Here is a 13,104-nt window from a genome sequence, read left to right on the forward strand (position 1 = left end):
TCTTGAATCTGAACTGGAGTGGCACAAAGAGAACCCCATCTGGTTTCCCTTCGGGAACCTCCTGCTGAAAAGGGCTCAGCACTGATGCCCAATCCCTCCAGGTCTCAATATCAGAGGTGTCAGAGGACTGAGAAGACACCCACTCTACTTGAATCTCGGTAGCGCCTATAGTGACTTTCTCCAAACAATGATGACGACAATAGGAGGACCAACTTAATAATTGTCTGGAACTCCAGTCGATCTGAGGGGAGTGTTTCTTTAGCCATGGCATACCCAGAATTACAGTGGAGGTGGACATTTTGAGAACCAGGAACTGTATTTGTTCTTTATGCAACACTCCTAACTGACATACTAACACAGGAGTCTTAGTGAGTGGTTGTTTCCCCTGCAATGGTGAATCGTCCATTGCAGTAACCACCACCTGGTGTCCCACAGAAAGGAGAGGAAAACCAAATTTAATGGCAAAATCATAGGCCATCACATTAACTGCGGAACCTGAGTCTATAAAGGCCTGGGTGGAATGAACTTGACCCTCCCAGGCAATAGAACACGGGAGAAGTAAACGATTGCTTTTTAGAGGTAAGACTGGATCGCCTAGGGTAGTACCTCCAGCTACACCTAGGCGGTAGAGTTTTCCGCCTTTCTGGGACAATTTGACACCATGGGCTCGATTCACAAAGCGGTGCTAACCCAGTTAGAGACTTTAGGCGTGATAACCATTGCACCACGCTGGTGAAAAGCCAGTTTAGGCGTGATACGTTTAGGCATGATAAGTTTAGATTGCGCGCAAAGTCCCGCACGCAAAGCAGCGCCATTAAACTCTATGTGAAGTGCACCAGACTTTGCTAGCGCAAAAAATTTGAGCAGCTGTGCACTGCGGTGCTAACCCAGTTAGTGCTTAAACTTATCACACCTAAACTTATCATGCCTAAACTTATCACACCTAAACTTATCACACCTAAACTTATCATGCCTAAACTGAGTTTAGGCGTGATAAAGGGCTTTTCACCAGCGTGCTAACTGTTAGCACCGCTTTGTGAACCAGGCCCAATATGCCCTTTCTCTGCGCAATAAAGACAGAGTCTCTCAGTACGTCTCCTGTTCTTTTCGACCTCCGTGAGTTTGGCCTGTCCAATCTGCATTGGCTCATCCAGAGGAGGAGGGGAAGGAACAGGAGGCGAGAAAGTACCAGGAGCAATTTTCCCTGGGACTTTACCCCGAGTCTGCTTTTGATAGCGAACTTGCCGATCAATATTGATTGCCAAGGATATGGCCTCATCCAAGGACTTAGGCTCAGGGTGACCCAACATTAAATTGGCTACAGCATCAGACAATCCCGTTAAAAAATCTAGAAGAGCATACTGCCCCCATCTGGCTGACACCGTCCACCTAAACTCAGCAGCGTAAGTTTCTACAGAGCTATGCCCCTGTCTGAGGGTCTTAAGTTTCCCCTCTGATGTCGTAGCCAAATCGGGATCGTCATATATAACTGCCATCGCTTTGAAAAAATCCTGAACAGAGGCCAAAGCCTCACTACCCTCGGGGAGACTGTAGGCCCAAGACTGGGAATTCCCAGTTAATAAGGTCTTTATAAATGTAACCCTTTGACTCTCTGTACCTGAAGATACTGGCCGTAACTCAAAATATGATAAGCACCGGTGCTTGAAATTTCGAAAATCAGAGCGATGCCCCGAGAATCTTTTGGGAGGGGGCATCCTGGGCTCAATAACTGGAGGAGAGAACACTTGTGCATTAGGACCTTTAAGACGGTTAACTGTCTCAGCCAGCTGGTCAATCTGAGTCTGCTGTATGTTAACCGTTTTGGTGAGATCGTTAACAGTCGTGGTCAAAAGTTCAACCCGATTGCACAGTGCCTCCATAATATTTTGGTCTGCTGTTCTGTAACGATTGGTGTAGCAACACAGACATCTGATTATGTGTGATCTGCAGAATCACCGATAATACAGACGCTATACCTGATTATATTTGAATGTGGAACAGAGGCGCCAGCAGGATAAAAATTCGTAAAACCTTTAAAAATGCTTGGAGAAGTGGTGGGCTTGCCTCCCAAATGCAAACAAGAAGTCCTGTTTATATAAATTAACACATTTATTTATACGGTACCCCAAACAGAAATGCAACGCGTTTCGCAGGTCAAGCCCGCTTCATCAGGCAAAAAATGGGGACAACTGTAAACAAAGTAAGAACAATAAACGATAAACAATAACCAATAAATAATAAACAATAAACAATAGTGGCTGTGAGACAGAGGGCTATACAGTTCAATGCAGACTAACCGTTATTAATTATGAGGGTACTAATGAGCAATAAACAATCCTTGAAGAATGACAGTACTTGATTCAAATATTGCTAATAGCATAAGAAGTATGTGATAAAGGGAAAAAACGGGTATCTTGTTTAGAATATATATGCGGACTGGGGGGGGGGGGAAGGGGGGCGGAGGGACATTATGTTGAGGTGGATGATATGTGTGGTGGACATGGTAGCACAGTATGGCTAGGGAAAAAGTGTAAACATACAGAGGTATAGTGTGAATGCAAGGTATGTGGGCGAGGGAGGTGAGGATGAAGGGGACCTGGATGGAGTATATGTAAAGCAAACTAAGAACAAGCTGTTTAGAGTATATAGAACAAACCAGCACTTACCAGAAAATCTGTAATGTCAGGATTAGCGCCTCAGTAACATGTTGTGGGCGCTCGTGTCCTTTTTAAATGTGTAGAAGTGGAGGGAAATGTGGAGGGGGCGTGGAGGGTGAGGATGGGCAGGGTGTGGGTGAAGAGAGTGTGCCTAGTGGCCAATGGGATGTGGCCGCATAAGAGGCTGGGCGTACTGGCGTGCTGAAGCCAGTATAGGTATGTGGGGTGTTGCTGAGCAACGCCTGTCTGTCTGGCGTGCTCGTAATGTGTGGGGAGGGATTGTCAGCGGAGGGAGCACCAATCCGCTGTCGCTGGGCGTGGTTTCGTGGTGCGGCGTGAACGCCGCACCACGTGGATACGTGTAGCGCGCAGGCGTACTGCGTACCCGCCTGCGTGCTCTGTGTATGGCACGTTTGTATGTATAGCGCATGCGTCCAATTTGACGCAGTACGCATAGAGCGTGTGGGAGCGAGAGGCCATTTTTAGAGAGGGCACATTTGCCCTTCTTGCTCGTGATAGCATGGTGTTCTTATGATAGATGTGCTTATTTGAACAATTAAATCAGGATTACCTTATTCAAATGTGGGCAGATAGAAGCCTAAGTGTGGGTTAATGTGTGTGAAATATGTTGCATTCAAAAGCGGACATATATTACAAACGTATATAATAGATGCATTCAGTTATTTTGTATGAGTGGTATTGTGCTGCCATCCAGTGGCAGAAAGTTGTAACATATACTCATAAGTAGTTTATATGGAGAATAGCCTATACATGACAATTGGTTCTAATCTGGTAGATAAATATAATTTATATAAACTGTATAAAATCGTTAAATAACATCAAGGGTTAGCAAAATAGTCAGGTCTAGATCTTAAGACATCACAGATAAAAATTTGGATGGCCCTTTATAGTTAAAATAAAGCTATATGATGTGATCTGTATTACAGTGTGGTCATATTAGGACTAAGAATCACAGGCTACTGTGTATTTTTTTCATGTTTCCATATTATCATATGTTATATAGATGCCACAGCTGATATGCTCTCAGAAAGGAGTATTGACATAAAAATGCAATGTAATAGGTAGAATACATAAAAGTAGATAAAACTAAATGCATATATAAAATCAATAAAACCAACATAACCAATATAAATGGTGTATAAAACCTAACGATAAGAGAGAGCGACTGGTTAAAAGAAAAACGGAATGGGGGTGTTTAGTATATTTTTTCTAGTACTTCATTTAGGCCTTCCGGAATGAGCGTTTTGAGAGTTTGAATCCAAAACATTTCATATTTTTTTAATTGATCGGAAGCATTTGGCTTTTTGACATCCACAGAGTCAATCAGTATGATATTGAAGAAAAGTGGGTTGTGCTCGTGATGAGTGCAAAAATGTCGTGGAACGCTGTGAAGGGGGAAACCATTGGTGATATTCCGTTTGTGTTGCCCAATTCTACATCGTGCGAATTGGGTGGTTCTCCCCACGTACTGGAGGCGGCAAGGACATGAAATGAGATAGATGACATACCTGGACTCGCAGGAGAGATGTTGCTTAATGGGGTATGCAATGCCTGTACTTGTGGACGTGAAAGAGGAACCGGACTGCATGAATTGACATGCTAGACACCGTTTTTTCCTGCATGGGAAGCAGCCAGGCTCCTGTGTCTGTTGGGTGGTGAGAGGGAGCCTACTGTCTAGTGTGCGTAGTTTACTAGGTGCTAGAAGATTGCGCAGGTTGGGGGCCCTCCTGAAGGTGACAGGTGGTGTTTTGGGTAGCAGGGGTCGCAGGAAGGGGTCCTGCATGAGGATGTCCCATCGATTTTTGAGTATATTGCGTATGGTGATGTGTTGGGCACTGTAGCGGGTAATGAATCTTGGTGGGTCTGTATTCTTAACTTGTGGGCTTGTTTCTGAGGGTGGGTAGGGGTGTTTTGCTCTATGTTTTGCATCTTTAATGAGTTTTCTTGGATACTGACGGTCCGTGAATTTTCTGGTAAGGACTTCAGATTGTAAGTCATATTGTGTTGTATCGGTACAATTCCTGTGGATCCTTCTGTACTGACTCTAAGGGGTGTTGGTTATCCAAGGGTGGTGGTGAAAGCTGTTGAAATGTATGTAGTTATTAGCGTCAACCGGTTTGAAAAAGGTCTTGGTTTTGATGCAGTTAGAATCAATGTATAATGTGAGGTCTAGGAATTCTATGGACAGAGAGTGATGGTGGAATGTAAACTGGAGTTCTGCTGGATTGGAATTAAGATAGCTGATGAATTTAGGGATGAGGAGTGTATCTCCTTTCCAGATGAAAATGAGGTCATCTATGTACCGTTTATAAAATATTATGTTGTTGGCGAATGGGTTGTGTGGGGCAAATTGTAAACTTTCTAGAAGGCCCATGGTAAGGTTAGCGTATGAGGGGGCAAATGAACTTCCCATTGCCGTCCCGCTTGTCTGATGGTAGATTTTGTCATTAAAAGTGAAGATGTTATTGTGAAGTATAAATTCTGCACATTGTAGTAGGAAGGCTTGTTGTGTGGGAGGCATAAGTGGATTGGTGGTAAGGGCATATTGTAGGGCTTGTAGACCGTAAGGATGGGGTATGTTAGTATAAAGGGCTGTAATGTCGCATGTAAGCCAGACATAGTCAGTGTGCCAGGTAATATCACGTAGGAGATGGATGAGTTGTTGGGAATCTTTAAGATAAGAGGGAAGGGACCGTACGAGTGGTTGCAGATGTTGATCTAAATATTTTGGGAGATTACAAGTGATGGAATTCATGCCAGAGATGATAGGTCTGCCTGGAGGTTTTGTTAGGTTTTTATGTATTTTTGGTAGGTAGTAAAAAATGGGGGTAGTTGGTTGTGTATTGACAATGAAGTTTCTCTCATTTTTTGTAATTAAGTTTGACATGAATGCAGAGTTGATGAAGGATTTTAGGGAATTGTTGAGGTCCAAGGTAGGGTCAGTGGTAAGTGTCTCATAATGTTTTGGATTATCAAGGAGCCTGGCTGCTTCCTCCACGTAATCTGTACGGTTGAGGATAACTATTCCTCCGCCCTTATCTGCTGGTTTAATGATTAAGTTGGGATTGGATTGAAGTTTTTGAGGGCGGATGATTCCTGGTGAGTTAGGTTGGGTTTATAGGTTGGCTGGGATTCCTGTATATTTTGTATATCTTTTAGGATTAGAGAGTAAAAGGTCTCTATATAGCAGCCCTTAGACGCTACTGGGTAAAATCTGGATCTTCCTTTCAACTGTGTGGTGATGTATTTTTCTAGATTGAGGTCGGGAGGGGAGACGGTCGTGATAGGTATGTTGTCATTGGCTGTAATAATGAGAGAGGTAATGTCTGTGTTCTCGGAGGCTTTGAGATTTTTCATGGCAAAATGTCTCTTGAGAGTTAATTTGCAGATGTATGTGTTGAGATCCGTGAAAAGTTCGAAACTATTGATTTGATTGGTGGGACAGAATGAAAGGCCTTTTTCCAAAAGGGTGGTTTCATGGGTGGTCAGAATGTGGCTGGATAAGTTGAAGATGCATTTAGTCGTGGGTGTGGGGGGGACCTGTGTGTTTAAACTGTTTCTTTTTCCCTTTCCCTCTACTTCCTCTTTTTCTATATTTGTTAGCTGTCGTTTTGCTTTGTTGATGGGCTGGAGGAAAACCTTTTCTGATCGGGGGCTCGGTAGTTGAGTAGTCAGGATGTTCTGTGATAGGGCTGAGGGAAGCTCTAAAAAAGACGGGGAGAGGGTGTGATTGGCCAAGGTGGGGTTTGAGGGGAGGTGGTCTGGTTGGCTGTGAGGTGAAGTAAGGGAGTGATGAATTGGAGACTGTGTGACGGGATGCAGTGTGTAATTTAATGATTCTGTCTCAGAGTCGCAGATGCTGATTTGTGAGATGAGAGTTGGTGAGCTTGAGATATCTGAAGGTGGTTTGGTAGGTTCTAGTATTGTATCACTGGACGATTGGGATAGAGTCGTTGGAGGGCCGATACTAGGTTCTAGTATTGTATTATTGGACGTTTGGGATAGAGTCGTTGGAGGACCATTTGGAATGATTATATGGTGATCTGCAGAATCACCAATAATGCAAGTATAGCTAGCAGAATAGCAAGGTGTATAGTGCTTGGTGCAATAGTAACTGAATAGTTTAACTAGACCTCACCAGAGGAGCTGGTGGGCACTATTGGTACAGTAACTGAATAGTTATGCTAAACCTCACCAGAGGAGCTGGTGGGTACTATAGTACACAGTAATAGAATAGTGGACTAGATCTCACCAGAGGAGCTGATAAGTACTAGCAAAGAGCACCTCACCAGTAACAGGGTTCACTAGTGAGTAGAATAGTCAGACAGGCTAGGATCAGTAACAGGCGGGCAGGTACAGTACAAAATCGTCAGGCAAGAGAGTAGTGAGATATCAGGCAGAGTTCAGCAACAGAAACACAAAAGTTTGCTTTCCTAAAAAAGAAAGAATTTGCGATAATTCAGGTTGGAGTGAGCTTGAGATGTCTCCCAGTGCAACACTGCTGAATATATGCAAATTAACCATTGTACCCTTAGAAGCTAAACACACCTCCAGAACCGCTGGAATGCAATGATGTGTCAGCTTGTTAATTTGTACAGAGCCATAATAATCCAACATGCATACAGACTGTTTCGGATTGTTTGATCCTCATCAGTGCATGGCATGGATTAATTTGGCTCTATGGAACAGAGTCAGATTGGCAGAAGTACAGAATCGATTAGCAAGAGCAGGGTCAGAGGATAGGCAGAGTCATACACAGAATATCAAATATACAATAATACAATAATCCAAGTCTAGTGTGAAATCCCTGGTTTCCTCCCAGATCAAAGCACACCGGATACTATCTAAGGTCTGAGCGCTAACACATAGGTATTCGCAACAACAGACAGGTTGCGAGTGAAGACTGAAGGCTTTTGAAGCAGAGGAGACCCCACGGCCGCGCCCACCACCAATCAGCCAATCCTGAGCGCAGTGAGTCTCCTCTGACGTCAGCCGACCAGCCGGTCAGCTGACGCGCCTCCTCCCCGCATAAAGGTCCTGTCTCTGTGCGCGCCCACGCGATACAGCATCCCTATGAGCAATGGACAACCCCGTCCTCGGCGTACTAGACGCCAGAGGAACGGGCGAAGTCCCAGAGCAGGGAAGCGAGGCGGCTGCGGAGACACCCTGCGTGCCCGCAGCCGCTGCTTCCATGGATGTTACATGTGGAATGGAAAATGATGATGAAATAAAGGGAAATAATTCTGCTGATCTCTGCTGCAATCAGGGCTGTTATACTCACTCTAATTCCTCTATCCGGCTTGTTGTCAGAGCCGCCATCAGGACACTGAATTCATCACCCCCCAGCCTGTTACATGACACGACCAGCTTCCTCAGAGTCTGGTTATTCCTTATCCCAGTTGCCAGGTGGGGGCAGCAACTGGAGCACAAATTATTACTCCCTAAACTGCAGGAGAAGAGAAGAATGTTACCAGAAATCTATAAAACCTGCATACAATTTGTATGATTTATGCTAACATGAATTAATCATTTTTTCATTATATTTACAAGAATTTATATTTTTATCAATCATTACAATGAAAATGCTGTCACACATATGTCCACTGCTAGAGGGCAGTATGGTGTTATTGCTCAAAAGGAATACTCTTTTTCTCTGTCTTACACAACACAATCCTATTTTCATTTTAATATACTTATATGTGACATGAATATTCCATTATTACCACTTGCAGGCAGCAGTTGGAACCTCATAGATATTAGTGAACAATGTACAGCCCTGCTACAAGGAGTTCAGGTCACCTCACACAGCAGACTGACTTAGGCCCAGTGCACACTGAGCGGTTTTAGGTGCGATCTGCCGGCCGCATCAACCTGTAAATACGCTCGGCTAATGTATTTCAATGGGATGGTGCACACCAGCAGTTTGAGGTTTTTCTCAAACCGCAAACGTGCCTCCTGCTGCATGTTTGCATTTTTCTGAAGCGTTTCGTCCTCAATGTAAAGTATAGGAAAAACGCAAACTGCTCTGGAAACGCTAGATCAGATCGGTTTTCCAGGCGTTTCTGTTACAGAAGCTGTTCAGTAACAGCTTTTACTGTAACAGTATTTGTAATCCGCTACACAAAAACGCTCCCAAAAATGCTAGGTATATTTAGAAAACGTCTCTAAACATGCCTAGAATCGCTCTGAAATCAGCTCCAAAAACCGCTAGCGTTTTGAGGATCTGCTAGCGGTTTTGGTGTGCACTGGGCCATACACAGGAGGACACCCATCCCCCACATTGTCGGAATAAGGTAAATGGGATGGTTTCTGTCCCATCTATATCAGTGTTACAGGGGTTGCCTCTGGGCATGCAGGGGGTGCATTTTACTTATTGGAAAGACCAGGATGCCTCCTATCACCTGTGCAGAATGTGAGGTCTGTTTATTATAATCCAGACTGCAGACACAGAGGAGATATTACCAGACAATTACAGGAGATTCCATCATGTCCTAAATAAAGGTGTCCCTAAACTGATATCAGGAATTGCAATTAGTCTTTCAGTACGGATGTCCTTGCTTACATGTGAAATAGAGCTGAAAACAGCATTTCTGTTACAGGAAACACTTTATATCACTGAGGGAGCTTACATGGATTTTCATATGCCTTTTTCACACACCCTGCTAAGTAAATAGTTATATATAGTGATGCATGATGTGAAAGCTGTGTGCATGTGTGTCAAAAACCTAAGCGGTTCTTGCCTTTTTCATGATTGCTAACTCAGTAAAGGACCGGCCTTTAAAACGTTGCTATCATATAAATCCGGCATAGCGGGGTCTGAACCCTCTATAACAGTAATTATAGATTGACGGTATACCTTGAAGTGAATCAGAGCACTCAGTATATGATTTTATATAAAAAGAATGCATTTGCTTATCATACAGCATATATACAAAATATGAACAGTTCCAAGTAGTGTTTCCTTCTAACAGTATTCCATCTCATCAAGGCTTTACAGCCAAGCAATCATCAATCTTCTAACCACATTTAAAAAAGTATATAATAGTTGTGTTATGTAGAATAGGATCAAAAGTACTGTAGTCTCATCTGCATCAATAACTGTGTATCTATCTAGCAGTTGTGTAAAAACTTGCAGTAATCTTCTTAAAGGAATAGCATAAAAACTTCTAAAAAAAACTTCTTGCTAACATCTTAAAGCAGTAGGATCAGCCATACTATGCCAGGGAAAAAAAACACATATATAAGTAGATAAATACTTGATCTACTTACATAACACATGTATTGTACTGTCCACGTTTTGATTTCAGTGAATGTTATATAGTAAATGACGAGAATTTTGTTCCTGGTGGGGGTCATGTCTTTTGCCCACAGGTAAGGCTAACTCGTGATGTCATTTCTGCCCTTTACTTTTTTTCTTGTCTCCTCCAATCGCTGAGTCGCCTCAGCCTTGCTTGTAAACACAAGTGAGTAGGGGATTAGGTTTCAGATAAGCAGCTGGCAGGGAAATAAAGGGAAGAGAAGGAATAGATTATAGATAAAAAGAACCCCCAGCATGCAATTCTTTGGCAACGACTACTAAAGGACCAGTGTTCCTTAAGTATGGGATAACTCCAAATCATAACAGCAGAAAAAGTTTTGAAAGTTTTGAATGCAGGCTTAGCATCTTTATCACTTAATACACTCAGACTAGTTGCTGTTGAAATTTGATTTTTATGGTGACGATACCGCTTTAACAGAACTTAATGCTGAAAAATTAATTAAGTAAATCACCAGAATATTAAGCATATTACCCCTTCTCTGTCATCTCTTCAGCATTTAGAACCACGTGTGGGAAGGTAGCTTCTGTCTTGTGTGTCTTCTCAGGAGATTGGTAGGCTTGTGCAAACTATGAGCTTTCAGCTCCTACTTTTATAGTGATTGGATGCAATATGGCTGCCTAATGTGGAATTTCCCTAAATCTCAGGTTCTGATTGGCTGAAATTTCCGTGCGTCAATGCTTTATCATGTTTTGAATACCTAAGTCATAATATTATTGTTTATAAATTCCTTAATTACCTTATCTTGTAAGAATTAACATCATTACACATATGACATTTGGTTATCAGCTCATTTCTGATGCAGTAAATAAAAATGGACGTCACCAGCCATCTTGTCTGCTGGTTGACTTATTTGCCCCAGACATTGTCACTTTCAAACATTAAACAATGTCATTCATGACGCATTTCTGATTATGTGTCCTTCTGCTAATTAATTTGGAAAGTGTCTGTCCTTTTGCAGACAAGAAATCAGTCATATTGACTAGAGATGTCAACCAGCGAATGGTTCCTGGCGTACTTCGATGGTTCGCGTTCGCCTGCCAAAGGCGAACTTTCCCGGAAGTTCGATTCGCCCCATAATGCTCTATTGAGCAAAACTTTGACCCTCTACATCACAGTCACATTGTTGCCAATCAGACTGCTCTCCCTGCTGGAGCCCCCCCCCCCCCCCTTTATACAAGCAAGGTCCTTGTGCCATTTGACTCACTCGTCTGCCTACACTAATTAGTTAAGGGACAGCTGCCTCCCTCCTACCGGGAGGAGGGTCTCATCTGCCAGTGAATTACAGTATTTCAAAAGCCAGCTTACATACCGTGGCTGGGAATTGAACCCATGTCTCACTGTGTGGTGGGCAAGTACCTTAACCGCTGTACCACCAACACTACTATCTGAAGCTAGCATGTACCATTTATGCTCAAATCCAAGAGCAAAATTAGACAAGACAAATAACATTTATATCACGCTTTTCTCCTGGCAGACTCAAAGCGCCAGAGCTGCAGCCACTAGGGCACGCTCTATAGGCAGTAGCAGTGTTAGGAAGACTTGCCTAAGGTCTCCTACTGAAAAGGTGCTGGCTTACTGGGCAGACAGAGCTGAGATTTGAACTCTGGTCTTCTGTGTCAGAGGCAGAGCCCTTAACCATTACACAATCCAGCCACTGCTTAAGGATATGTAGCCAGGCATGGCCTTGCCTTTTGTGTTCAACAGTTGTCCAAAGAGAACCCCAGATAGCCAGGTAGATTCATCTCTCTCTCTCTCTCTCTCTCTCTCTAGTAGGGATAGTTACCGCTTTCCACGGAATTGTATTTTTGAGCATAAATGGATTGAGCATAAATGGTACATGCTAGGCTGGCTTCAGCATGTAGTGTTGGTGCCCTAGTGGCTGCAGCTCTGGCGCTTTGAGTCTGCCAGGAGAAAAGTGTGATATAAATGTTATCTGTCTTGTCTAATTTTTCTCTTGGATTGAGCATAAATGTACATGCTAGGCTAGCTTCAGTTAGTAGTGTTGGTGGTACAGCGGTTAAGGTACTTGCCCACCACACAGTGAGACCTGGGTTCAATTCCCAGCCATGGTATGTAAACTGGCTTTTGAAATACTATAATTCCCTGGCAGATGAGACCCGGAGGAGTGAATACATAGAAGGGAGGAACCTTTGAACCATGTTTTCTATCATTTTTCAGCCAGTAGGAATTTTTTTACATTTTTAAGTTCACCTCCCCACTGAAGTCTATTGCGGTTCGCGAACCGAACTTTCCGCGGAGGTTCGCGACCAGGGTTCGCGAACCGAAAATCGGAGGTTCGCGACATCACTGATATTGACCAAGTAAAAAGACTACAGCAATTAGATGCTTATTGAAGCATACAGGACTTCCCCCAATATACTTATTTAAATATAAAGCTTATTATATAATTCTTCTTAAAACAATCATATAACATATAATTGCATATTAAAACTTAATTTAAAATAATAATAATAGCCCTGTGCCTCTGCGTCCCATGTCCTTGTGTCTACGCTACTGCGCATGTGCAGCATGGAAAGCCATTGGGACAGGAGGACGGGGCCAGTGGTTGGGCGGGCGTATGTGGACATGCGCGCGCGAGCCAGGAGTGTGTAAGGGTGTGCGCAGCGGGCACGTGCGTGTTGACATGCAGCAGTCACGGGAGAGGAGGAGACCTAGAGCCTGTTATATTAACGGGCTTAGGTCTACTAGTTTAAAATAATGTTCTATAATAAACAACTACATTTAATAATTTCCCCTGGCGGATGTCACTATTTAATCATTTTTAAATCATTGGGAAAACCCCTTGTCTTTGTTTTATATGAGGCTGTTCCCAAAACATAGCATATGTTATCAGCTATGAGTGTTCAGCTAGCCCTTCAAGTAAAGAGAACATATAAACAAAAAAGTTTTAGCTTCTAAACTAAAATAATCTTATAAGTTTCACACCCTGGAATATGCTGAGATGTCCCAGAGCAATATTTTGAAGAAGTACTCTAACAGTTTACAACGAAATTTTGCATATAACAATAAGACTTAAAACATACACATTTGACAGCTTTTCCTACATAAATAAACCGCTAGAATTTTGAAATGTGTATGTGTTAGGT

The 13,104-nt window shown here is 43.0% G+C and overlaps 1 protein-coding gene across 2 annotated transcripts in view; it reads right to left on the minus strand.

Annotated features, from left to right (window-relative positions):
* The window catches only part of LOC137532290 (NACHT, LRR and PYD domains-containing protein 12-like), a 362,324-nt gene that overhangs the window by 145,834 nt on the left and 203,386 nt on the right, over nt 1–13,104 (minus strand). For both annotated transcript variants that reach the window (XM_068252670.1, XM_068252660.1), the window contains exon 9: nt 7,960–8,124. In XM_068252670.1, coding sequence (XP_068108771.1) covers nt 7,960–8,124 — 165 coding nt within the window. The remainder of the gene's footprint in view (nt 1–7,959; nt 8,125–13,104) is intronic.

Source organism: Hyperolius riggenbachi, chromosome 1, assembly GCF_040937935.1.
Source record: "Hyperolius riggenbachi isolate aHypRig1 chromosome 1, aHypRig1.pri, whole genome shotgun sequence".
Lineage (NCBI taxonomy): Eukaryota > Metazoa > Chordata > Amphibia > Anura > Hyperoliidae > Hyperolius > Hyperolius riggenbachi.